General features: G+C 45.5%; 2 protein-coding genes across 2 annotated transcripts in view; one reads left to right on the top strand and one right to left on the bottom strand.

Moving 5' to 3' along the window:
- Positions 1 to 20,543, bottom strand: part of LOC119203339 (collectin-12-like) — a 33,277-nt gene extending 12,734 nt beyond the window's left edge. Inside the window, exons 1-4 of the mRNA XM_037457158.2 lie at positions 20,270 to 20,543; positions 18,073 to 18,123; positions 1,765 to 1,887; positions 72 to 158 (exon numbers count right to left, since the gene is read on the bottom strand). Of these exons, the coding sequence (XP_037313055.2) occupies positions 72 to 158; positions 1,765 to 1,887; positions 18,073 to 18,123; positions 20,270 to 20,276 (268 nt within the window). The 5' untranslated portion in view covers positions 20,277 to 20,543. The remainder of the gene's footprint in view (positions 1 to 71; positions 159 to 1,764; positions 1,888 to 18,072; positions 18,124 to 20,269) is intronic.
- clul1 (clusterin-like 1 (retinal)) lies at positions 19,894 to 26,489 on the top strand. Its single transcript, XM_037457157.2, has 10 exons — positions 19,894 to 20,080; positions 22,897 to 23,039; positions 23,911 to 24,020; positions 24,132 to 24,280; positions 24,367 to 24,537; positions 24,693 to 25,140; positions 25,395 to 25,517; positions 25,610 to 25,824; positions 25,996 to 26,168; positions 26,291 to 26,489. The coding sequence occupies exons 3-10, from the start codon at positions 23,918 to 23,920 to the stop codon at positions 26,304 to 26,306; spliced, it is 1,398 nt and encodes a 465-aa protein (XP_037313054.2). The 5' UTR covers positions 19,894 to 20,080; positions 22,897 to 23,039; positions 23,911 to 23,917; the 3' UTR covers positions 26,307 to 26,489.
- The last annotated feature ends 138 nt before the right edge of the window (positions 26,490 to 26,627 follow it).

The raw sequence follows: 26,627 nt of genomic DNA, 5'->3' as shown, positions 1-26,627 counted from the left end.
GCACCATGTGTATTTCTAATGTTTTAATTGATAGTTAATTTGAAGGCTGATGTTATGGCTTTGAGACTTACCTAATTTCTTTAAGTCTGTCTCCACAGCATTGATCTTTCCTCCAAATTTCTCCATGCCTTCTGAGACATTGTCCATTCTCTGGACCACTGACAAAAGAGGAACAAAGAGGTGTGAATAGGTATTTACAGTAGTTATGTTATACAAACACATACAGTATATTTCTGAGTCAAACTGATTGCGGACCACAGAGGGTGCTGCGGTATTCTTTTCTCTCCACTAAATAACTGGAAACTCAAATAACGGTTTTGACAGCACGATGTTGAACTGCGTGAAGCTTCCCCAGTTTTTTTTGCAATCGTGCAACTGTGTACATTCACGATTTCACCTTCAAGAGCATAGCCAATGTCAAACACAGGAGTAACAGCACACCAGTACTCTGACTCTGTTTCCACTTTCTACGCCCACCCCACATCTGCAACGAGTCCATCTCAAGTCAAGGGTTGTCTTCATCGTGAAATGCTGATGTGTTCATCTTTTTCAGTACAGTGACTAAATGCTGAGCTATTTACCACCTGCGTTATAAAAGGTATATACGGTGTGCTCATTTGTCAGTGCTGCAGGAGCGCACACACTCGGTGACGTTAGCGGCGCCGATGTTAACGAGGGCAGAAAGCTGCCTTCATGTTTGCTGGTAAACTGCTGTGCTGAATGTGCCGTTTAAACAACGCAGAAACCAGCCATCACCGGATGTTTTGCAAACTATTTTGGACACTTGTGGGTTATTTGTGAGTCGAGCTGCGGTTCACGAGACAAACAAATTGCTACCAAGCCATAAAAATCTCCTGTAAGTTGTTAAGCCGGGGCCGTCCCCGCGCGGCCATCTGGTCGACATTAGAGCGAAAACCACCAGAATCACACGGGCTTCACGCAAACACAGACCCAACACTCCAAACAATCCTCAGAGCACTTAAAGGACACCCGTTCAGATTCAGCTCTTGGTGCGTGGACCATACATCGATCAAAAGCTTTCATCACTGGATAAATGACTCTCAGCAAATCTCAAAGAAATAGAAAAAAAAATAGAGAAAGATGGGGACAATCACCATTAAGAGTAGGAACACTTTCATTGGTCACCGTGGCCTTGAAGTTGGGCTGTTGTTATTGTTTTTTTTTCTCATTTATCAATCAAAAGAGACTAATGTTTGACAACCAGGCTGGAAACTCTGTAGGCATTGTAGCCTGAAGGCCTTATTAAGGTCAGTAATGCTGTGAGCTACATGCCAGAGTCACATGCTAAAAAGAAAATGATAGGTATCCATGATAGGTTGGATTTGACAATCCTACTTTGGCATGACAGCATGACACTTTTTTCATGTAGGATTTGAGCCTCAAACCAAAGTATTGGTCTAATTAAAGATTTCGAACTAATTATGGTGATAGATGAAAAGTCAGGAGATCACAAAAAAGTCAGTAGGATACAGCCTCTGGGGACCTTGAAAACATATATATACAAACTTATATGTACAAATATGTAAAACCTTAGGCTAAAACATCAAAACATAGGCATAGAATAACATATGCTTGGATTGATGTATAAACTCAATTCAAGATTTTCTGTTTTTTTAAGGAAAAAGAATTTAGAAAAAATGGTTGTGAAACAGTCATTATTGATTTATTTTTCTGTGTACCGTAGTTGGATTTCTGTCCTTTGAGGCCTGCTTTGGAGGTGAAGTGAAGCTGCCTTGGACTTACCTTTGTATCCGAGGACGGCCACTGCTATGGTGAGCAGCGCACAGAGCACGTAGAGCAGCGCAATCGCCGCCCTCAGCGCCCAGTCATTTTTGCACTTGGTGCACTCCGAACCCTCCTGGATTCCTACAACGCACAACAGAATTTGAGTTAGCAACTGGGAGTACTGGAATAACGATTATTGCGATAATTACTATTAGAATAACTGGAGTATTCAAGCAGTTATGAGAAGAAAGTGTTGTGCAGCATGGAGATAATGAAAATAAATCCCCAAAATGGGATATTGTGGGATAAGTGTAGTACTGCGTGTCTAAAGTGGGACAGCCTGTGCCTCTTTATCCAAGAATCAATTGAAAACGTTTGCCCCCATGAATAAATGACTCAATATGAAACTTTAAAGCGGCCGCACATGTGTGTGCCATACGACACAGAAAGCCAGACGAAAGCAGTGCGACTCCACTTTGTGCGTCGTTCCCTCGTTGCCATCCAACCCTGTAGCACAGTGCAGAGACATCTCTGTCCCAAGAAGAACCAGCAGCACGTGATGCAATGCTGAGCACTGTACTATAGGCAGGATGTTGACTTGACTTCATTAGGAACGCAGTATGTGGCCTGTGGCCAGCAACGGGAGAACTGCAGCTGGGGCTTCACAACACGCAACAAAGGGCTTTGGGTTGATGCAACACAACTTAAAATCAGGTTATAGAGGAACATGTAACACTTTATCAGACACAAAAGTTGGAAAAATAAAATAAAATGTCACTTTGGGAGCGACCGATCCGTCCGATCACTTGACGGCTTTACGTTGATTTTATGGCTTTTTTTTTTTTTTTTGCTAAGTCAACTCTTTCCGCAAGAGGAAGCTACGCATGACTTCAGAGGACCACGTGGTCTGCCTCTGTCGCTTTGAGTCACGCCCCCCCCCCACCCCCCCCTGTGATGGGACCCCCCTGTGAATGTTAAACCCCAAGAGGCCCCGTCCTTCCCTTGTTTGGGGGGGGGGGTAGACCCGGACAACCAGAGGGGCGCTGGACCCGCACACCTGTGCAAACATCACGTGGTACCACCCCCTGAGGGGGTCCCAGCTTTGGATCGTGACCCAACATGCCGCCTTAAGAAGGACAAGATCAAACCATGTAAACAAGCAGCGGACCGTCTACGGGTTCTGGGTCTACAGTAAGGCGGGCGGGGGGGGGCTCTCGTGCTTTACAGTATGACACGGATGGTTCAATAATGAGCTTGTCACTACCAACATAAAACAAGAAGCTTTTACAATGTACGTCAGATTCTATCGAGGACTGGACTCGTTTTGATGTTCCATGTTTTTCAAGGAAAACATAAATATCTGGTTCTGCTGCGTCAGTTTAAAAAAACATCTCATTTTAAATCTGACATTTTCTAGGAATGAAAATGTCTGTGGTGAGGTTGGCAGCATTGGAAAACAGCTCCAAAGCCTTTTTTCTGACTTGGAACATTTGAGTGTGAAGCTATTTGGTAATGACAGGAAAGCTTTGTGTATAATAGTCAAATCAAAACCAGGACTTTAAAGTTTCCAGCGTAAACAACATCACGCAGTGTTTGGGACAGGTTTTCCGGCCTAGACTAGTCTCTTCTTCTCAGAGCCAGGACACGCATTCTGGGCAGCTCCATCCGGGGTCCTAACATTTTCCCACTGGAGAGGTTTCTGTTCCACTATTGGAGAATTTGCTCAAGAGATGCGGCACGCTGTGAAGTTGTAAGTAAGTGGCTGCACTGCTTTGTCGTAATTGTATCATCACAGAATGATAAATGTATGTTAATGAAATGATCAAAGTAAACTATAGCAAACATTTATGAGACAGATTATATCCTGATTAGTATAAACTAGAATGCTACCAAAAAGTCAAAAAGCATCATCGACAATCATGAGATGGAGTCTTCTTTGCGTGTGCCGCTTCGTGCCGTGATGTTCCTCGCTAGCGCGCCGAGTTTCACGTCCAAAGGGCCATCGGGACGGCCACAGCGCACAAACACGGTGACACACAGACGGCACGGCTGAAAACACCTTTGTTTAGCTGCAGAACACGTGGGGACTCCACGCCAGAGTCGAACAGCTGGATGGAAGCCAGAACGTCCCAATCGACGAGCTGGAATCCAGGCGGATTTTCCCCAAGACGGACATAAATACCTCAAGAGCGCAGAAAGGCCCCGAGGCAACATGGAGACCACTGTGCACCTCATGAGCTACGGGTGTTAAAGTGAGAAACTGGTGGCTCAAGTTTTGGTCTTCTGTACGCAATCGAGACCAAGACTACTTTTTCAGCCATTCTTCCAATAAAGGGTTGACTTTGTCCATTTGATCCATTCATCAACGATCGAATAGAAATTCACAAGTCCAATGATGAACCCTAACGACTGTGGTGTTTCCCCCCATTTACTCTAAAGGTCCACGAGATCGATTACCATGAAGGTTTGTCAACAGCAACACCATCAGGTCAATTTAATTTATAAAATACTTTCATATTTAGTGATAGCAAATATTCAAATGCAAAACTCAAATGTGCACACGGTAACATGAGAAAAAATGAGCATGTTGTCATGCTTATAGAAGTATTTAACTCAAGGGAGCATCGCGGTGAAGTACACAGACTCAATGGTCTTGATGGAATAAAACACCAAGACACTATTTTGAGGCAACAGCACCAACAGTGATGTCTCTGGAGCACCCCGTAATGTATGTGACCAGCTTGTGAGTTGCACAAATGACTTTAAAATACTGAGTTAGAGCCAGTTGTGCTTAATCAGCTCCCCGTTGGGAAACTGGTGAACAGAGGCAGAGAAACAGCTTCAACGAAAAAAAAAGAGGCAGTGGGAGAAAGATGGAGGCCGTCCAGAACCGGTGTCTGTGAAACAGCTGTATTTCGTTTGGCCGGGCCGAGTCAGTCAGAGAAAATAAAAACCCTCCAACACTTCTTCCCTTATTTGCGTGTAGCTGCCATGAGACTGGCCTGCATGCCCAGCTTCACTGGAAAGTTCCACGGGAAACACAAAGGAGGCCTGTCGGGGACTAGAGCCTTTTCTGTGTGGAGGAGACCCGTTGTGTTATCGCCGTGTTGCGTGCAGTGGATGTGGTCACACACACCCACACACACACACACACACGCCGAGCAACTCTCCTCCGCCCGGATGCAGTCTGACGGATTGCAATGCTGAAAATGCTGCACTTTCGACTCCCATTTCCAAAGGGAACACACTGTCCAACTGTCACAGCTGAAATGATATCAATTGTGGCTCCACTCACAGTTTGAAATGTCTAAAATGAGCCTTACTGAAGCCATTGTGTTTATTATTGGGGTCCCTGAATCGCTGAGCTCGCTCGGTTCACAGGTTCATGACACTCTCAATCAGGCCCTTGTCCTTCGTCAACATCTGGACCTTGTTACAGTGGAGCCAAATCAAAGGACGCAGGCACACAGTATGTACATTAACCCCCACCGCGTCGTGATAATAAAACGTACTTTTCACAGGCTATTTCAGGTGGTTTTACGTGAGCGCTTTTCTCCGCTCGCGATGAGTGGCGGAGGAGAAAAATAACATTTGGATTAGAAAAGGTCTGAGCGGGAAGAGATGCCCTCATTGCACGCACTCACACACGCAGCATGCAAGGTGACTTTGAAGGTCCAACCCGCACAATTAAAAACCAGTCCGGGATATGCAGCACAAAGTGGGCCTGCGTCTCTGGAAGACACCCCCCCCCCCCCCTGCATGTCGTACACCATGTAGCCTACTATAAAACATGCTTTGGCATTGTAGGGAAATGATGAGGACATTTGCCAAAAAGACAGAACACAGGACTGTGGTGGAATGAGAGGAGGCCGAACTCTGTGTTTACATCCAAGAGGCTCGATGGATGGCGTTTGCTTTAGTTTGTATTACTCCTGATGCAAATGTTAATAAGGAAAAGCACTCAAGTAGTGCATAACTAATAATAAGTAATAATTTTTGTGTTGCAAATGGGCTACAGCTGCATTTTGTTGTGCATCTCCGGGCTGCATAATTAAAATAAATGACCCATATGCAACTGATCTTTTTTTAAACGTAAAATATTCAACCACCTTCCCCACCCCAAACATTTTCATTCCGTCCCTTAATTTATATATTTTTTTACTACTCAAGAGCCACCGCAATGGTGCCTGTTATCACCTGCTGTGTCTTTAAACTTTCAAAGGTTACATTTGTCCTGTGCAGTTTATGTAACTGCAAGGAACCCGGCATGAATATTGATGGTTGGGAGTTTCATGGACGACCTTTGGAAATAATGAGCAGAGGTATATATATATATCCGCAAAGGGAGAAAAATGGCATCATTCAGTGATTTAGTTCCCTGTTGAGGGAAAACTTCAATGTGCATTTCTGACTGCCGTTTTTCAAAGTGCTAAAAGGCACAAACAGCCGTTAGATGGACAATAAAACAGGGATTCGGATCCAACGAAGCGGTGAACTGATTAGATCAGGTTTCCCCCCCCCCCCATCTGTGCTTGGTTAGATGAAGGCGATCTGAAGAGACAGACTGTGGAGCATGATGCAGGCAAACGAAGCTGTATCAGCAGGATTGGATGTCAAAAAGTCTCGTCTGCAGAGTCAGCAGTTTCCATCAAAGACTTAAACCTCTGGTCTCGCTGTGGACGGGGAACATCTGGAGATGAATAGTTGGAGTCACGTCTTTGATTACGTTTTCAGAGATGTGATGTTGGTTTAGGGTTCGCCGGCACGCCAGTGTCGGCGAGGGGGGGGGGGGGGTTTCTTTTAATTTAATTGAAAATGAATACTCCCAGTGAAAGCTGTAAAATGCAACTCAAATATCACCTGCATCTGCAGAAATAAAAAGCAATGCTATTAAAGCAGCCGCATGTTGTGCCAGAACAGTCCTTTTAAATGAAATGTTAGCTTTATTTCCAGGTCAAAATGAACATTCTCTCATCGCTTGTCTTCCTAAAGAATGATTATGCACCTAGATGGTTTTACTAGTCATGAAGATGCCGCGGTTCTACTAATGACGGTCCAGGTACCTCAGTTAAACCCGATGATCTCACGTTGTTTTTAAATCATCACATTTCTTTCTCTGGAGGAGAAAAATAGTACACATAGAAAATAGCTCCTTGCAGCCCTCAAAGCTTTCATTCAAAAGGTAAGACATTTACAGTAAGAACATGCGCTCCTTTTAAACAGACCTTTAAATTACTATTGTTCACATCCATGAATTCATAAAGACATGGAAGCCATAAACAGACTTTAACAGCCTATGAGGAGAACTAGAGACCCCCTGACTCCTCCTGCTCGGGATCCAGGGCCGGCACGCCGAAATGAGGTAATCTAAAGTAAGACAGCACCGTGTGAACCCGAGAGAGGAGGAGGAGGAGGAGGAGAAGAGGAGGAGGAAAGGGGGAGTTGATGCTCACTTTCACCGTGTCAGTGACACCACTGGAGCAGCATCCTCTGGTCTTTGACGTGAATTTTTTTTTCTCGCCTCTCGAAGCATCTTTGTAAACTGGAAATGAAAAGGTTGCTACCGTAGACAACAGTTGGACTAAAGCTGCCTTCCGATGGCGACACGCCATGAAGTTCGCTCACTGCGAGGTGGTTTGGGTGCGGATCACAGCGCTGGTACACTTCATCGGGGGGACGACTATGTCCCCATAGGCTGTCATCTCATTGGTGGTGCTTTGAAAGGTCAACTGAGGTCAAGCTGTTGCACCATTTGGGCACCACCGGTCTCCTCGGAGGGAAACAAAGACACATTCAGCGGCGCAGAGTGGTCTTACTTCTCACCCTGTTTGGGGCGGCTATGAATAAGTACACAAACAAGCAAAAGTAGACGCTAAGTGTGCAGTTGTATTTTGATGTTGTATCAGTAGGACATGAGTTCTAATCACTTTGCATATGGCAGTGTTCTTGTCTCTAATCTGACAGAGACAGTACTTAGAGACAATGCTCCAACAAGGACATTCGGCCTGTCAGTCACAGGAATGCTGCAAGTGATCTTGCTTGATCTCATAATATCTCAAGAACCGATCTTTTCCCACTGCCGGGAAAACGTGTTGCGCTTTGTTTGTGGACTCTTTGGACCCTCTATAATTGCAACCATGTTGGTCTAAAAAGATCTTATTTATGATCACAGAGAACCATCGGTGACATTTTACATTGGTACACGGTGAGAATAATCAAAAAAGACAGAGACCCCCATAATCTCTACCTCGCCACAATAACATGAGCACGGATAAACTGCGGCACACTGAGAATATGCCACGACGCGTTCACTGCCAACCCAAAACCGCTGCTGAGGGGGCCGAGTGGAACACCGGAGACGACAGGCCAGCTGTGCAAGGTTTTTTTTTCTTCTTTTTTTCGTGTGGTCACGCCTGCCGGGTGGCCCTCCCCGAGGAGGCCCTCGAGGTACTGGATCAGCGACTATGATCAACCCGCCCCCCCCCGATGGTCAGCAGACATTATGAAGTGGTTTTCATTTTAAAAGTTGTGATACAGTGGTTAAAAGATGCGGGTGTCTGATTTCTTAAGAGTTATTAAACAAAAACAAATGTCGTAAATGAACATTTTACCAATAAATGCTATATTCTTGTCCAGCGTTGTTGTTGGTGGAGTCTAGACGTGAAGACAGCTTTACTTAAAACCTGCTGAGGTTTCCGATCTGGCTCTTTTTTTTCAAATGTTGTTGCCAACCAGTACAAAACATTGTGTTCTCAAAGCCGCAAAGTTTCTTAATTCTGGCTCCGATTTCCAATCGTTAAGTCAATGGAAAAGGTCTGTTGTGCTCACTGAAAGCGGCTTCATTATGCATCATGATCTGAAGCCCATTTTTATTCCTCTGCAAGAGCTGGAAAGATGTTTCTGACACCATTTGCAGTTTATTGGGAATCAATGAAGAATATCAGCATCTCTTGATTTTTAGGACAAATTCAAAGACAACTACTTCGGCCCATCGCCAACCGCTTTATTGTTGCCCCCCTAAAGATTCTAAATCACCCTGAGCCTGAATGCACCAGCAGCATCCCATTCCAGGAACAATAGTCTAGTTAATCCAAGCAACGTTCTCACTAACATTTTCAGATGTAGAAGTGCCGACAAAAGCCTGGAAAGACATGTTAGTTGTATTTTGGAAAATGAATAATACTTTGCGTAGTACTTCAAGCCCTACGGACACAATTTTATTTGACCTCCATTTAACTCGCATTGAACTGTTGTGCTGAACTACTGACGTTGATGCTGAGAAAGGTCCAGTCAGGCGGTTCTGATGTTTTTCCTTCGCAGCAGATGAACAGATACGAAAACGCACGCCTGACCAACAACGAAAAAAAAACTCCACAAAGCTGGCTCCACTCAGACATTTTTCTGTATCTCCAGAAAAGTGCATTAAAGCAACGACGCGAAAAAAACAAAACAGGAAACACACCGTGCGCGGTGCGCTCTGTGTGTGTGTGTGTGTGTGTGAACCGGGGCCAGAGCAACAAACGCAGGACACAAGAGTCCGAGGGAGAGACGACTCACAGCACAAAGAGAAAAACACATTCCTCATTCCAGCTTTCTGCTGTTATTCAAAGGGAAGAAACAGAGAGGTTGATACTGCCCCCCCCCCAGAAGAACTCCATTAAGAGCAAAACCCAAGCTGCACCACGTGCAGAACTTGTGGGGTATTTTGTGTCAAATCAAAGACAAAGCCAAATCCGGGCATTTATTGCATTTGAAAGACAACTAGAAAATGCATTTCCTGCTGAAAATGCGTTGGAATGCAAAAAGCTGAAGTTAATTTCAAAAAGTTGCTTAAAGTACAGAAATGAAACAAGCTGAAATTATTCTAAATATTGCTGAAAGAATAGAAAAAGCTGAAATACATTTTAAAATGGCTGAAAATACAGAAATGAGTAAAGCTGAAATGAACTTGAAACAATTGCAAAAAAACTGAAATGGGAGAAGCTTCTATGAATTTGAAATCACAGAAATAATAAAAGCTGGAATTAATTTCAAAAAGTTGCTTAAAATGCAACAAGCTGAAATTATTTTAAACATTGCTGAAAGAATAGAAAAAGCTGAAATACATGAATGAGAAAAGCTGAAATGAACTTGAAAGAATATCAAAAAAACAGAAATGGGAGAAGCTTCTATGAATTTGATATCACAGAAATAATAAAAGCTGAAATTATTCTAAACATTGCTGAAATAAAAAAGGCTGAAATACATTTAAAAATTGCTAAAAATACAGAAATGAGAAAAGCTGAAACGAACTTGAAAGAATTGGAAAAAACAGAAATGGGGGAAGCTTCTATGAATTTGACAAAATACAGAACTAATAAAAGCTTAAATTACTTCTAAACATTGCTGAATCTTTTTCATTCAAACTTAATGAACTTGTACACCGCTTTGCTAGTCTTCTGACAACTCAAAGAGCTTTAATACTAGATGACATCTCTCACTCATTAATACACTGATGACACAACCTACCATACACAGTGGCACCTGCCCATGTGCACAGAATAAACAAGACAGGAGAAGATCCTGGCAACAAGTCAAAATAAAATATAAAAACATTTTGCATGGTTGGTGAGTGCCTCAAAAGTTTGCAAATAGTGTAGAAATTACTGAAAGCTTCGTGGCGGTCCCATCAGAAACGCCCCTGGATACTTCCGGATAAGTTAACCGTCATGTCTTGATGACGTCATAAAGATGCGCGGTTTTGTGAAATAAACATGGACGCATACAGCGCCAATGACTAATACAAGTACTACGTGTTTCACTTGGACAATTAAATGTTAGTGGACACACACAAATACTACAGCCCCCATCTCGATTACAATTGTTCACTCCTCAGTGCGCAGTTTCGCCCACCAGCGAACCCCCTCCTCCCCCCTAACCCCGGCTGGTCCACCGTAACTTTTGACGTGCTTATTAACTGACGGACCTTCTTGCGGTCCGATGAAGGTTATTAATAGTATATTAAGTTGACGCTCTGTTGTGTAAAATAAAGACCAAACGATCTCCTGTCATTCGCGTAAGAAAACAAACTCACGTATCTGCAGCTCAATCCCCGAAGGAACAACGTCACGCCACTCCCCGTAACTTTTGACGTGCTTATTAACCTACGGACCTTCTTGCGGTCCGCGAAAAGGTTATTAATAGTATCACTCGCGTAAGAAAATAAACTCACGTGCCTGCAGCTTAATGACAACACCGAAGGAACAACGTCACACCCACGGTTTATGTCTCCAGCGGGGAGTAGCCTTGTTAGCAGTATAGCTAGCTAGCAATCTAGTACTTATGGCTCTCACATGTCTCAAATATCTTACGGTCCAGCCTCCACATTACTTACTGTCTGCTCATCCCGGGTCTCCGTCCCAACTCACGACACGCACGTCCATACGTACCGTTATCTAACCACGGTTAAACCTGCACGTCCATACGTACAGTTATCTAACCACGGTTAAACCTGCACGTCCATACGTACCGTTATCTAACCACGGTTAAACCTGCACGTCCCTGAGCTACGTCTTTATGGCCATAGATCAACAGCTGGTCGCTAATTAGCTCACGGCGAAGAGAGTGAAGAGATTTAGACAAAATCCACACCTCAAACAAATGCTTCCTGGAGCAAAACTATATGGGGTAGCCAAAAAATAATGACATTTTGAGAGACCCAAGACCCTATCAAACGTATGAGTGTAGTTTTTATGTCTCTGTGTGTTTTAAAACTGCTCAAACAGCCGTTTACAAAAAGTGTACCGGCTGTGTTTATTTTTTTTAAATGTCGCCAGATTTGTATGGAAGCTTATGGGGCTCGGGGCAGACTTTGTCTCACAATCGGGCTCCTCACGCAAAAAGTAAATGACTCTGAGATTTCAAACTTATACGAGTCCAACCAGCACAAGCACGGCTAATGTTTTCTTTTTAAATGAAGGCTGAAAAGTGAATATTGTGGCCGTAAAGATAAAAGTGCCTCTTTTTTTTTTACTGAATCCTGACAAGGCGCTCACTCTAAATCGCGGGACCATCCGGAAAACTCCACTCTAAATTCGAAAGAAACCCCAAAACTACTGAAACATAATTAGTGGTTATGAAAAAAGTATAATAGATATCAACAAGCTGTTTTTTTAATAAAATTGTTAAGACTTGTGTCAACATTTTAAAGTTTAAATGGTGTCTCTAGCTGAAAGATTGGAAAAGCTGAAAAAGTTGAAAGTTGAAGAAGTTTTGAAAGGATTTGAAAATTTAATCCATTAGGAAACCATGTTAAAAAGGTTGAAGATATTAATTTATATTAATTCAATTATAAGAGCTAAAAAGCTGAAAAGTCATAGCACCCCTCCCCTGAATGAGCTGAACATTTTAATATTTGAATGGTCTTAATAGCTGAAAGCGTGAAGGAGTTGAAAGGTGCGGCGGAAGAAATAGAATAATAATATGGCGGAACTAGAAAATGCATTTCCTGCTGAAAATGCGTTGGAATGCAAAAAGCTGAATTTAATTTCAAAAAGTTGCTTAAAGTACAGAAATGAAACAAGCTGAAATTATTCTAAACATTGCTGAAAGAATAGAAAAGGCTGAAATACATTTAAAAATGGCTGAAAATACAGAAATGAGAAAAGCTGAAATGAACTTGAAACAATTGCAAAAAAACTGAAATGGGAGAAGCTTCTATGAATTTGAAATCACAGAAATAATAAAAGCTGAAATTAATTTCAAAAAGTTGCTTAAAATGCAACACACTGAAATTATTCTAAACATTGCTGAAATAGAAAAGGCTGAAATACATTTAAAAATTGCTGAAAATACAGAAATGAGAAAAGCTGAAATGAACTTGAAAGAATTGGAAAAAACAGAAATGGGGGAAGCTTCTATGAATTTGACAAAATACAGAACTAATAAATGCTTAAATTACTTCTAAACATTGCTGAATCTTTTTCATTCAAACTTAATAATGAACTTGGTAAATGGACTTGTACACCGCTTTGCTAGTCTTCTGACTACTCAAATCCCTTTAATACTAGATGACATCTCTCACCCATTAATACACTGATGACACAACCTACCATACACATTGGCACCTGCCCATGTGCACAGAATAAACAAGACAGGAGAAGATCCTGGCAACAAGTCAAAATAAACCATTTTGCATGGTTGGTGAGTGCCTCAAAAGTTTGCAAATAGTGTAGAAATTACTGAGAGCTTCGTGGCGGTCGGTCCCATCAAAAACGCCCCTGGATACTTCCGGATAAGTTAACCGTCATGTTTTGATGACGTCATAGAGATGCGCGGTTTTGTGAAATAAAGATGGACGCATACAGCGCCAATGACTAATACAAGTACTACGTGTTTCACTTGGACAATTAAATGTTAGTGGACACACACAAATACTACAGCCCCCATCTCGATTACAATTGTTCACTCCTCAGTGCGCAGTTTCGCCCACCAGCGGACCCCCTCCTCCCCCCTAACCCCGGCTGGTCCACCGTAACTTTTGACGTGCTTTTTAACCGACGGACCTTCTTGCGGTCCGATGAAGGTTATTAATAGTATATTAAGTTGACGCTTTGTTGCGTAAAATAAAGACCAAACGATCTCCTGTCATTCGCGTAAGAAAACAAACTCACGTGTCTGCAGCTCAATCACCGAAAGAACAACGTCACGCCCCTCCCCCGTAACTTTTGACGTGCTAACGGACCTTCTTGCGGTCCGCGAAAAGGTTATTAATAGTATCACTCGCGTAAGAAAATAAACTCACGTGCCTGCAGCTTAATGACAACACCGAATGAACAACGTCACACCCCCGCTTTAAGTTTCCAGCGGGGAGTAGCCTCGTTAGCAGTTTAGCTAGCTAGCACTCTATCACTTATCGCTCTCACATGTTTGAAATATCTTACGGTCCAGCCTCCACATTACTTACGGTCTGCTCGTCCCGGGTCTCCGTCCCAACTCACGACACGCACGTCCATACGTACGGTTAGCTAAACACGGTTAAACCTACACGTCCATGTACGGTTAGCTAAACACGGTTAAACCTACACGTCCATGTACGGTTAGCTAAACACGGTTAAACCTACACGTCCATGTACGGTTAGCTAAACACGGTTAAACCTACACGTCCCTGCGCAGTGGATGACTCCTGAGCTACGTCTTTATGTCCATCGATCACCAGCTGGTCGCTAATGAGCTCAAAGTGAAGAGAGTGAAGAGATTTAGACAAAATCCACACCTCAAACAAATGCTTCCTGGAGCAAAACTATTTGTGGTAGCCAAAAAATAATGGCATTTTGAGGGACCCAAGACTCTACCGAACGCATGAGTGTAGTTTTTATGTCTCTATGTGTTTTAAAACTGCTCAAACAGCCGTTTACAAACAGTGTACCGTCTGTGTGTTTTTTTTAAAAATGTCGGCAGATTTGTATGGAAGCTTATGGGGCTCGGGGCAGACTTTGTCTCACAATCGGGCTCCTCACGCAAAAAGTAAATAACTCTGAGATTCCAAACTTATACGAGTCCAACCAGCACAAGCACAGCTAATGTTTTCTTTTTAAATGAAGGCTGAAAAGTGAATATTGTGGCCGTAAAGATAAAAGTGCCTCTTTTTTTTTTACTGAATCCTGACACGGCGCTCACTCTAAATCCCGGGACAATCTGGAAAACTCCACTCTAAATTCGAAAGAAACCCCAAAACTAATGAAACATAATTAGTGATTATGAAAAAACTAAAATAGATATCAACAAGCTGTTTTTTTAATGAAATTGTTAAGACTTGTGGCAACATTTTAAAGTTTAAATGGTGTCTCTAGCTGAAAGATTGGAAAAGCTGAAAAAGTTGAAAGTTGAACAAGTTTTGAGAGGATTTGAAAATTTAATCCATTGGAAACCATGTTAAAAAGTTTGATGTTTTTAATTTATATTAATTCAATTATAAGAGCTAAAAAGCTGAAAAGTCATAGCACCCCTCCCCTGAAGGAGCTGAACATTTTAATATTTGAATGGTCTTAATAGCTGAAAGTGTGAAGGAGTTGAAAGGTGCGGCGGAAGAAATAGAATAAAAAAAAGGCGGAATAAAGAAAAGAAGAACAATACTTGGAATGCTTGAAGCATTCCAACTAATAAAGAAAAGAAGAACAATACTTGGAATGCTTGAAGCATTCCAACTAAAAATTCCTAAAATGTCCACTGGGGGTCGCACTCTGAGTAGTGAGCCAATGCGTTAGACCGCTCTTACCGCTACTGCTCGTATTTATTATTTGGGCGAACTGCCCCCCCTCCCTAGGATTGCAATGGTCTGGCCCACTTTGAATCAAAGTGAGTAGAATCTGGCCCAAAACTGATCCCTGATCTACATTAACTAAGGCCGAGCGCTGCTTGCTGCTTCCTGAAGGTTTTACCGCACTTTAGTATTTTGATTTGTGTGAACTTTTTCGTCAGTATGTGTTCATGCTGCTTAAGTGTGGTTGACTTTAGGTCTTTAGGTGTTGTGGTCCAACAACAAGGAACAAGGTACAATCGTGAGCTCGGATAATCCAACCTATCTTCATATAACAATTTGTATGATATCTTGCAAAGAGTTATTCCTTATTTTTCAAGCATGTTCCTGAGGATGTGAAGCAACACGCAAGTCACGCTTGTTACATGCATTCAAACCAGCAAAGCTACCAAAGCTTTATGGAACTGTTCCAGGGTTCATCCGTGAGGATACTGAGATGGGGAAAAAAAGCTGCTATTCTGCTTCTCTAACACTTAAAAGTACAAGTTAGTGCCTCTTTCAACCCTTTCCATCTTTTGGCTGACCTGCAGCTGACGTACGCCCCCCCCCTCGACCCCGACTCCTCTTCCACATGCCGACGCTCTCAGTAGAAATCCTCACGGCGAGAGATTTGTGTGGTGCCCTGCGACGCATCCCCCCGCCTGCCTGTCATTGGTCAATCCAGGATTGACCCACCGTCCTTTTCGAACCCGTCATTGGGCCGCCCCCGCGGGACGAGTCGCCCCAGCTTTATCTTTATCTCTTTTCTTTACCCCGTCATCGTCCTTCTTCTCTGCAATCCTCTAATGTCCTCCTCCGCCGACTCACCGCGGTCTTTATTGGAAACATGAGCGGGTGATCTTTCATTAGGACGACAGAACACCAACTGCATCCATGCGTGCCCCGGAGGGGTCTGTGGGTAACAGGCAGGAATTTCCCAGACATTCTTTTCTGGTAATAAAGTCCCCGTAAATTAAAACCACTTGCTGTTGTGCTCCCAAAAATAAGGTGAGCAAGGGATGCGACTCCTCGGGCCGAAAATAAAACCGTTACATACAAATAGTTCCCCCCTTCAATTAGAAAGAAATAAAGCATATTCAAAAAACGGCAGAAGTAACCACTGAGCCAGAAATTAACGCTCAAATGAAGAAAGCAGCAGTAAAATCATCTTTTGGGAAATCATCTCAACTCGAGGTTGTATTTTTTTTCTCCACTTTTTCCACCCCCCTCTTCCCCCCCAGACACGTTGCTGACACAGCGCAGCCCAAACATGGACCCTTGAAGGCCCACGGTGCCTATTCTCCCTCCCCGGGTGCACATGTTTGGACTGAATAAACTCCCAGTGTGGATACAGGAAGTGGCTCAGCTACTTCTCAGGTTTGGGCCTGCTCTCGGTGGGATAATCGACCACTTGTGGAAAGCAGATGTCAAAATGAGCCACGGACTTCATCCCGCTCCTGACTGAGGACACGCGAGAAGCGTAGGACACATTTCTCTGCGTTTAGTTTTTTTTCCCAAAGAGCCAAGAGACAAAAACATCGACATCCCTCTCAAGTTTTTGCGCTGAAATGTGGAGCAAGAAGGGTCATTAGCTTAGCTTAGCATTTAGACCGGAAGCAGGGGGGGGGGGGGGGGAGGCGGCTAATTGCCTAGCTTAGCTGATGCTAAACGTAGCTTGCGCTAAGCTAGGCTAATTGCCTCGTAGGGGCAGCTTCATACTTCACAGACAGACATCGGAGTTGTATCCATTTTCTAGTCCAGGCTAAAAAAGTATAATTCCTAAAATGTCAACAACAAAAAAAACATGAATAGAAGAGCGGGGAAATGCAGACGCTTCAGAAGACAGGAGGATTGTTCGACAGCAACAGAATGTTGTTGGTGTGTTAATGGAGACATTCCTGTAATTGTTTGACATGTCTAAGTATTTGATAATAGGCAGCTAAATTTTTGGTGGAGTGTTCCTTTAACCTTTGCTCCCGTGCATCTGCTTATAAGCCAGAGGTCAAGTAGGGAGAGTGAAAGGGGCAGATGTTCAATCATTCTGGTCCAATTCACACAGATTCATTTTAAAAAAACAGAAGAAGAAAAAAAAAAACGTCTCTTCTCGCGAAGAACGTTAAATAAGCACACCTGTACCCTGTCTTGGATTCATTGTGATGACACACAACGTGGACTCCTGCGGCGCACACGCTTACTGACACACAACTGCCCCTAAATCAGAGCAGCCGCTGTGACCGAGTCACCTTCCAAGTGTTGAAACCTGATCTCTGCCGTGGGGCGACGAACAGGTTGAAAGTTACCGAGAGACACAAAAATACAGCGCCCTGGGATTCTTGTTCTTTGCCAGCCGTGATGTCACGGAGAGAAAAGCTACGCATGCAACAGCATCAAGTAACAGTGACGGCGTGTGGCCGCAGTGGGACATAGTGAATCCCCCCCCCCGGCTGGCCAGAAAGGACCATGTGACACATTTTAAACAACTATCGATGCTGAAGTGTAACATGAAGTTTTGCACACTTTGCTAAAAAAAAAAACTTCTACTGGTGCAAATGACTGCGGCTTGAGTCAGGAGATCCACTGGAACTCAAAGAATTTGCTGGAGAAGGTACCAACATCTGGTCTATGGGTATAATTCTTATTGCCTGATGACAGAGTGAGATTACAAACCTGTCTGGGAAAAAAAAAATTGGATCTAAGAGCCAGATCCACTTGAAGAAAGGGGTAATCAGCGAGACATATTTTGGCTGTTTTTAGATCAAGTTTATTCTTATTGTGTAGTTTTGTGCTGAGTGAAGCTAAAGCGCACTGGGATGCCGATAAGGTTGCAGAGTCGGGATGCGGGTCAGGAACACCCGGGATGCTGTCGTTTCCCTTTTCCATCTGCAAAAGTGGACTAAAAGCGAACGCAGGAGCCAAAAATAAGTTTAACCTCGTTAAATACTGCAGCCAAGCCAAAAAACTTGTTTTATGCAATCATCCGGAGGGATGGACATCACTGCCGTGTCAGTGAAGGTTCACAGCTGGAAGTAAAGAAGTCACTTGATACTCACCGAACCTCTTATAACCGAAGGACTGCACCTCCTCCTCATCGGCAAAATCGTCTGGAGAAAGACCGGGGAGAAAAAAAGGAATTCATTTAATCCAAGATATGATGAGCTACACACACTGTGAAGAGTTTAAACTTGCAGGCCAACTTCAAGTCAATATTTGCTTGTTAAATATATTTTAAATAGGGTTTTTTTTTTTCTTTAAATTGGATATTTGTTTTCATGCGTTGACAACAATGCACAAACATCTTTGTTGTTTCAATTGACCACATGTGTATATTGCTGTTTTTGCAGAGCTTTCGTCTCCCCGATGCACAAAAAGCTTTTTATCCGGAGCGCTAAAGACGGGAGTGAAAATGCTGTTGAACGCTCCAGGAAAGGCTGCTAAGTGGCAAAATGGACTATTTTCTCTCCAAATACCGTTTCCATGGTCAAGGAGGAACTGACTCAATCAATTCCAATCCTTTTTAAATAGACATTCTTCACCTCTCCGTCCGATTTTGAAGTCCACTGAAGGCATTCTTTGTGCGGGGCTTAATGTGGAAGGGGACAGATGTGAGATTTAGAGCCTTTTCAATTGCCTCTCAACAGAGCCAACAGTGTTTACCTGAGGGGGAACCTGAGGGGGAACCAGAGTTTGGCCGTTACTCTTCTGCACCATGTGACCGCCATATGAGGGCGTTGCAGAGCGCCGGCAGTGAGCAGTGGGGCACAATCACATGCAATTCTGCCTTTTCTCTTTACTTGGTGGGATTACTCTGATGACCCCGACGGGCCTTAACAGTCCCAACGCTCTCAAGCAGCTGTTAGGTCTGCGGGAAAGTACCTGGCGACACCCGAGCCGTTTTCTCCTCCTTCCTCCTCCAGTAAGATGTGGCAGCGTAAATAGTCTCAAAACCACATCTTGGTGAATTTGTCTTTCCCAGCAACCCCAGTGGTTTCCTGTATATGACTGTGCCCTGTTGCCATGAGTATGCTTGTCACTCCAGGAGCCAATCGGGGGAAATGGGGGTCATCGCTTTGGCCTTAAGGTTTGAACATGTAGTGGATTTGTTAATAGATAATGAGTCAAATTCAACAACTAAAGGGTTATTTGGGTGGAATATATCTGCGGCGGGGCCATAAATCCTAAGAAGGGATTGAGCAATGTCCCCAGAAGGGATCGCAGCGGGCAGTGAATTGGTGGATCGGTGAATTGATTTTGTTGAAAAGTGATCAAGCGACAAGTAACCACCGTTGTGGTGTATCTGAGAATCAAGTCAATAAAATAAAGAAAGTTTGGTTTGAAAAAGGATAAAAGTAGACGCTGAAGGTGGATGTTGGACCTACAAAATACCCCCCCCCCCCCAAAAAAAAACCAGTGCTGTTTTCCAACTACAAAACAAGAAAACCCTTAGCGAAAACACATCTAGAATAAATGAAGTACCCAAAAGAAAAGTAGTTCCAACCCTACAATAAGAAGCCTCGTTGCCCTTTCACTGTACATTAGCAACAGAAAGTCACATTAAAAGGTTTACTGGGAGAGAAGAAACTTGTTCATAATCATGCCCACGATGCCAAGCTGATAGTTATCCTAAATTAGGCCACCAGGTGGCAGGAGTCTTGTGGACAGACCAACAGCCTGTTGTGAAAGATTGATGTTCATTTAGCAAGTTCCAAAACGTCAGGGCAGAATGTGAGCATCACATCTGGCGAACGTAAATAAACCTCCTTTAGTGAAATGCGTGGGTTGGTAACCAGTGGCCACCGTGACTCACGCGCGCGTGGGTCTGTTGCATCCAGTAATAGGATAAAAGACACAAATTCACTGGAATAAAAGTCCGGTTGGCGGGTGAGCATGCCCGCGCGCGCGCAGTCTTGACATACAATTAAATGCGTGTTTCCTTGAGCCGCTTCTTATTCCATTAAAGACAAACTACCGATCCAACGTTGGAAGAAAACGAAGAAACCGCTCTTTAAATACCCAAAGGAGGCTGCGTTTGACCAGGAGACATTAAGAGCCGCCGTCTTGGTGAGGTTGACGTCGTTACGTGAGCGTTTGATGCCGAGCGCAGTCCCCTAATTGAAACCAGATGTTTCTGACGAGAGATGGAGCTCGCGCATTCCTCACTTCTCAGGAGGAAACAAAAAGTGCGAAACAAAAGTGCGACACGAGCAGAACGAAGCTGCAGCCAGTGTTTTGACCTCCCCGCGCCTATACCTTTCATTGTGGCTCGCGGGGCTCCACCGTCGAGAAGCTGTTGTTGTTGTTGTTGTTGAAGTCACATCCACAGCATCGCGACGGCATTCGTCCAGAAGCGCACGGCGCCTTGGATCTGCGTGTATCCAAGGATCCAGAGGTGTGTTTGGAGTGGAGAGAAATGAGAACTCAGAGCTCCATCTGTTAGTCCCGCGGAGACGATCTCCTGCTGCTGCGCACCGCCGGGTCACTGAGGAGCGGCCTCTCCTGCGAGAAGGAGTCACAAAGGGGCAGATGGAAAACGATCTGCTTATTTCTCAGGCCGTCTGGAGTGATGCTGAGGTGGGGGCTGGGTGGGAGAGAGGGGGGGCCGGGGTGGGGTGGGGTGGGGGCGGGAGGCATCTAGTCCGGCTCAGCACTCCGCTGGTACCCGCAGCAGTTAACGGCAGAAACTCCAAAAGTGAAGGAGTCCCAACGTGAGAGGAATCGGTGCCGCGCCGAGAAACCACGTGACGTGGTCCCTCATCTGCGCGCACCTTCTGCACCGTGGTGTGCGTGCGTGCACACGCATCTTTGTTAGGGTCTTTTTTTTTAAAATAACGCGCACTGCTGAGACTGGTTGGAGTTGGAGCAGAGCGTGCACGTGTGCAACATCTGGGGCTGCAGATGTTAAAAGGAAAGCAGCCCTGTTGAGCTCTGATATATATTCTTGTAAAAAGAACATATTCAATCAAGGTCACGGTCTAATCAATAAAGAATTCATTTTGATTGCAACAATTTGTATATTGAAACGAGGAAAAAAATGTTCTTTAAGTGGATAACTACGCACATTTTCAAAATTCATGTTAAATGGACTTAAACAGTCCACAAATGAAAGTACTGCGAAGCAACTTTCTCCCAAATTCCCAAACTGAAGCCATTATACGACTAGTCGTAGAGGAACCTGCTGTATGTTGTTACGGTTCTGAAGGCCCCTTGAGGGAGTTCACACCACGATGAATCAAAAGAGTCACGTGGCTTGAATTTTAAAAATCAAAAAGTATTTAATAACTAACCAAAGGGATAAGGAATACAATTCACTGTGAGGTCTCAACCCCAGCGTGACGGCAGGAGGCCGCAAGGGGGCGCCGAAGGACGCGTCCTCCGGAGCCAATCACCGGGATTCAGAACACCTGCGAGAGAGGAGGCGTCCTCCGGAGCCAATCACCGGGATTCAGAACACCTGCGAGAGAGAGAGAGAGAACCCAATAAGAAGAGCCCGACTCAGCGGGCCAGTTGTGAGGTATTGCAAGTACGCTTCTCTGCGGAACCCCTTTGTTTCGCTGCCCCTGAGGTCCCGTAGAACCAGTCGGCTCATTTTGGGGGAACCAGTGTAACATTGAAGCATCTGTAATCAGCATCAATACACAAGTTATTGAAAATGAGCTGAATTGAAGCTGAGCTGAACAAAAAACGCAACTGTTTTAATTGTACCAATTGATTAGTTATAATATCATGATTAAATAGCAGCTTTAAACAAGTGACCCAAGTGATCAGTTTGTGTAGAAGTTAATTACACAAAACCCAAAGCGTAGTTATTCCACACATCTGCTATTTGTTAAACATGAAGTTGGCTGAAAGGCCAAATCGCCCTGATGCGATAACTGTTATTATTTTTAATTGGAGTTTCCGTGCCTAACTCATTATTTCTTTCCAGCCTGAGGAGGTATGCGCTCCCCATTTCCCTTTGAGCCTGAACGTAGTTAACAAAACGTTTCATCCGTTCCTTCAGGTCTCTGCACCTGTTCATCTCTTCTGTTCAGGACCGGATGCTTTGATCATCAACACAAAACCAAGACCCCATCCCCACCGAGCCGCTCATACGGACGGACCTGCTGCTACACCCTGAAGTTTCCTACAGTGCACCATCAGATCAACAAACCCTTCGACACCCCCCCCAAAAGAAAAAGAAAATCAATTACTAAAGTTCAACAAGCGTGAAACACTTTGCTGATTTACGTCCCTCCGGTTGCGTGCACGAGGGTGCGGACCTTTCTCTGTTGCCAACCGTTTTATGTTTGGGGGGGTAGGGGGGGGGGCATGGGAAGAAGGTCTCCTCCTGCGGTGTTATAGGAACCAGGTGTCGAAGGTGTCAGCGAGGGGGCTGCAGACCGAGCTGGTTTCGATTATCATCCGGGGAGGACCCGGTTGGTCTGGGTCACAGCCCGCCCCCATAAGGGCACACATTTCTGAGAGGGAGGGGGACTGGGGGGGGGGGGGGGGGCACCAGTGAAGGGATGTGGACAGAGGAGCCCTTTCACCCCAAATACAGTCACCTCGCATTCCACGACTGGAGATGGCAAACAGCCGCCTTCCGGGCCGGATTAAAAAAAATAAAGACGCTCCGGATTCACACATTGGTGAAGATCTAAGAGGAGCTGGTGGTCATTTATACACACGGCAGACTGCAGGTACCCCGTCGCCTCAAAAAGAATCACGGGGGGGTCGTACAGCTCTCCTCTCACGAGGTCAACAGAAGGTCAACAGAAGGCTCTGGTGCCAACACTCGATTCGTTGCAAAGTGGACAAAGTGGTTTAAATGGATCACCCCCCCCCCCCCCCCCTAAGCAGTTGGTTGACATGAGCAAGCATCCTCTTGTGCTACACAGACCTCGGCGTTGAATGCTGGATTAACAGACATCCCGGCCCGTAATCGGATGAAGCTGCAGTTGAACGAGCACAAATAGATCCAAAACTTCCCGAGCTCCGTGTTTATTCCTTCCAGTGGAGGAGCTGCTTCGGTCATCTGCTGGTGAGTTCCTCCGATGCTCCCCGGGGGGCCCCTCTGTTGACTCTTCAGCGTGACCGTGTAGTTTGTATTTCACGTGTTGTTGTTTTTTTTGGTTACCAAGATGAATGTTTGATAAGTTCATGTTCTTAAAAGTTGATTGTTTCATGCTACTTTAACTGCAACATCAGGCTCTCGAATGTGTGTCTCTTTACATGTAGTTTCTAATTCACAATTACACTTGTGTGTATATGTCACACAACCCTTGTGCTCGCCTTAGGAACAACAGCTTGTTATATTTACAGTAGGATACAATAGAGCTGATTGAGAGAGCAGCTTAAACCCTTAATGACATAAGAGAGTACATCCTCCTTTACTGTAAATCCCTCCTGCATCTCTTCTTGTGTAACTCCTCCTAACGGGGGCAGGTGGGGTTACCACATTTACTGGTTAGCCCCCTGCTGTAAAAAAAAAAAAAACAAGAACAAAGCTGTAGTCAGCTTAATAAATGACGAGGGTATTCCCTGGAAGAGGCGATCCTTCACAGTGTTCATGCGGTCCAAATGTTACAAATTATAAAAACAATCCAGTAAAGTAAAGTCAAACTCACGCTAGTCCAAATATTCTATCCTTTCACACCGATTCAAAGTTCAAAATCAGATGAAATGTTGACAACTTTACTGCAGGACAACTGACTAAGACAAAGTCATTCTCTGGCATGAGAGTGTTGGACTGCAGACAGATGTGCAGCACCACCAGGTGGCGGATGTACTTAGGACCATGTCCCGTCCAGATGTTTAATCACATTGAGGCTCCTGGAGGAGACTACAAAGCACCTTTTGCCTTCGTTTCCTCCATTCGTGTACGTGACATGTTCTTCACTGGTCTTCTCCAGCTCAAAGATGAGGCTGCTGCTCGGTTGGCTTGTTCTGGTGGGGACCCTGGGGGTCCTCCATTCTGCCCCAGAGGACCAAGCCACTGGCGTCTCAGAGGACACCTTGAAACGTGAGTCGCCTCAAGTTCCATTGCAGTAATGGTGATGTCCTCACCGGTCACTACGTGTTTATTAAAACACCTCACACAGGTTTAATCTTCTTCTTCCCCCGCGTCTCTCAGAGTTGTCCCTGAACGGAGAGAAACTGGTGGACGAGGAAGTGAGGAGAGCTCTCTACGGGGTGAAGCAGATGAGGGAGGTGATGTGGAGGAACGAGCAGAAGCACCGACACCTCATGAAGTCCCTCCGGAACACCATTGACAAGAAGAAGGCAAGACCGGCGGCAAACGTTCCTCGGTAAGAGCGAAAGGCGAACCGAGGCCAAGAAAAGAACGTCTTCCCTTTTTGCGGCACCAGGGGGCCACCCAACTGGCTCAGGAGGTGACGGAGAAGCTGGAGGAGGCGGAGGAGCAGTGCAGGGACTCCCTGCAGTCCGAGTGGGTGGAGTGCAGACCCTGCCTGGAGGATGCCTGCAAGACCTTCTACACCTCCACCTGCCGCAGAGGATTTGGCCTTTTCAAGGCCAAGGTATGAAAACCACGAGGGACATGAAGGGAGGGAAGTTGGCCTTTTTTAGTCCCCCTTTTCGAAGTGTGTCCCCTTGACTCCTCGCCTGGACGCAGAACGGTGTCCTTTTCCTCATCCCAGATGCACTGACCACCCACGTGCTTCTCACGCTGCAGGTGGACAGCTTCTTCCGCAGGGTCTCCAGGCGCTTCGGCCCCCGGGAGCCCCGCGAGGACGCCGAGGACATCCTGGTGAACCAGGGGCCCGACGACCCCGACCCCGAGGTGGACCGCATCGAGGACTCCTTCAGGCGCCTGACCGGCCGGGTCGCCCTGCTGGTGAGCCGCAGCGTGGCCCTGGTCTCCGGGATGAGCGGCAGGCTGGACGGCGTCCTCCGGGACGCCTTCCTGAACGACAGCGCCGTCCCGACGGAGGCGGAGACCGCCGGCGCCGGCGAGCTCTACGACGCCGGCCGGGACTCCGGCTTCCTGCAGGGCGTGGGCCTGGAGGAGGTGCTGGACTCCTTCTTTGACTTCGGCAAGAGCGTGGTGGAGGAGTTCGGCGCCGTCGTGACCCAGGCGCTAGACGACGTCCACGCGGCAGTGGAGGAGAAGAAGAAGAAAGGTAGCCAGGGCGCAGCAGGGAGGCCCAGACTGGTTTGAAAAATGTCTCCCGCCACGAAGGACGTCCCCCCTTTGTAATCAGTAGCTTTGATCTTAGTCGACCACAGTTCCTGCCTCTGATTTGTCCTTTTTTGACCTATTTCACCCAATTTAAAGCGGTCCTTTTGTTCAGTACTTTATTATTGGAAGGCAGTTTTTTTCTTCTTTTTTTCTAATATTTGGATGTCAAAAACTCGACCTTTCCGTTTGGTGCAGGGATGGAAACGTTCACGCGCTTCCTGCAGAACAGGAAGTTGTGCAGGGACCTTCGCAAGCAGACCTCAGAGTGTTGGCAGCTCCAGAGCCAGTGTGAGGCCTGCCAGGGACCTCTGCTCACAGGTGAAGCACACAACCCCCCCACCCCCCCATTCCAGTAGTGTTTTACCTCAGCAGCGCCCCTGACCCCCCCCCCCCCCTCTCCCTCCCTCCAGAGTGCCCCAGCGTTGGGGAGCTGCACGTGGAGCTGGCCGAGGTCTCCCAGGTGCTGGATGCGTCCAAGGAGCAGTACGAGGAGGTCTTGTCCATCGCCCAGCGCCACACCGACGAATCCGTCGACTGGCTCGGCAACATGGCGGCTCAGTTCGGCTGGGTGGCTCGGGCGGGGGTCGACGGCAGCGGCCGCGGGAAGATGTTCCGCATCACCGCGGTGAGAGGGGAGCCAGTTAAAAAGGGAGTCACGCGGTCCATTATTTAAGAAGAAAATGTACAAAAATAAATGCAACAAACATGTAAAATACAGGATGGAGCGTTTGGAGAGCGTTTAATAAAGGGGCCCGGATGGAGGGTGGTGTAACAGGGGACCTCTTTCCCTCTCCAGGTGGCGCCAAAGAGCCGCGACGGACAGAACGCAACGGAGATCCGAGTGGAGGTGAACATCCTGAACTCTCCCCCACTCCTCCTCTCCGTTCCCGGGGAGCTGGAGCCGCGGGAGCCGTCCTTCATCCAGTACGTGGCCCGGGAGGCCCTCAACAAGTACAAGGAGATGGTCAGGTGAGAACTTGGGACGAGGTCCACTCCAGCACAGCGGACTCGTTAAAAGTCCAGTTTTATTTACTTATTATTCAAGTGAAACATCAGACAAGGATGCACTTTTCTTTTTTTTCCCTCTCCAGGGACAAGGATGAATAGAACCAGCGTCTCCTCTCATGAACCTCTGCCAGGGTTTCCTTTTGTGCAAGAATCTAGCCGGTTGTCCTTTATAGTGTGAATCATCTTTGTTGAAATTTAAATACACAGCAATGATTACTATTTATCAAATGTAAAATATAAGAATGTGATACCTGTTGAATAGTGTAAGCAAGACAAATAAAAGGAGGGTGAAATGCAGATGTGTTTGAGTGATTGCGCAACGTCGTACTTCAAGAACCAGAGAGCGCAGGGGGAACCTTTGAGTAAAACTTTATTTTATTTGTTCTGTACAAAAATCATATTAATAGTTACCACTCAGTT

This window comes from Pungitius pungitius, chromosome 15, assembly GCF_949316345.1.
Source record: "Pungitius pungitius chromosome 15, fPunPun2.1, whole genome shotgun sequence".
In the NCBI taxonomy this organism is placed as follows: domain Eukaryota; kingdom Metazoa; phylum Chordata; class Actinopteri; order Perciformes; family Gasterosteidae; genus Pungitius; species Pungitius pungitius.
The sequence above is the reverse complement of the archived record's forward strand: the minus strand, read 5'-3'. Positions and strand labels throughout refer to the sequence as shown.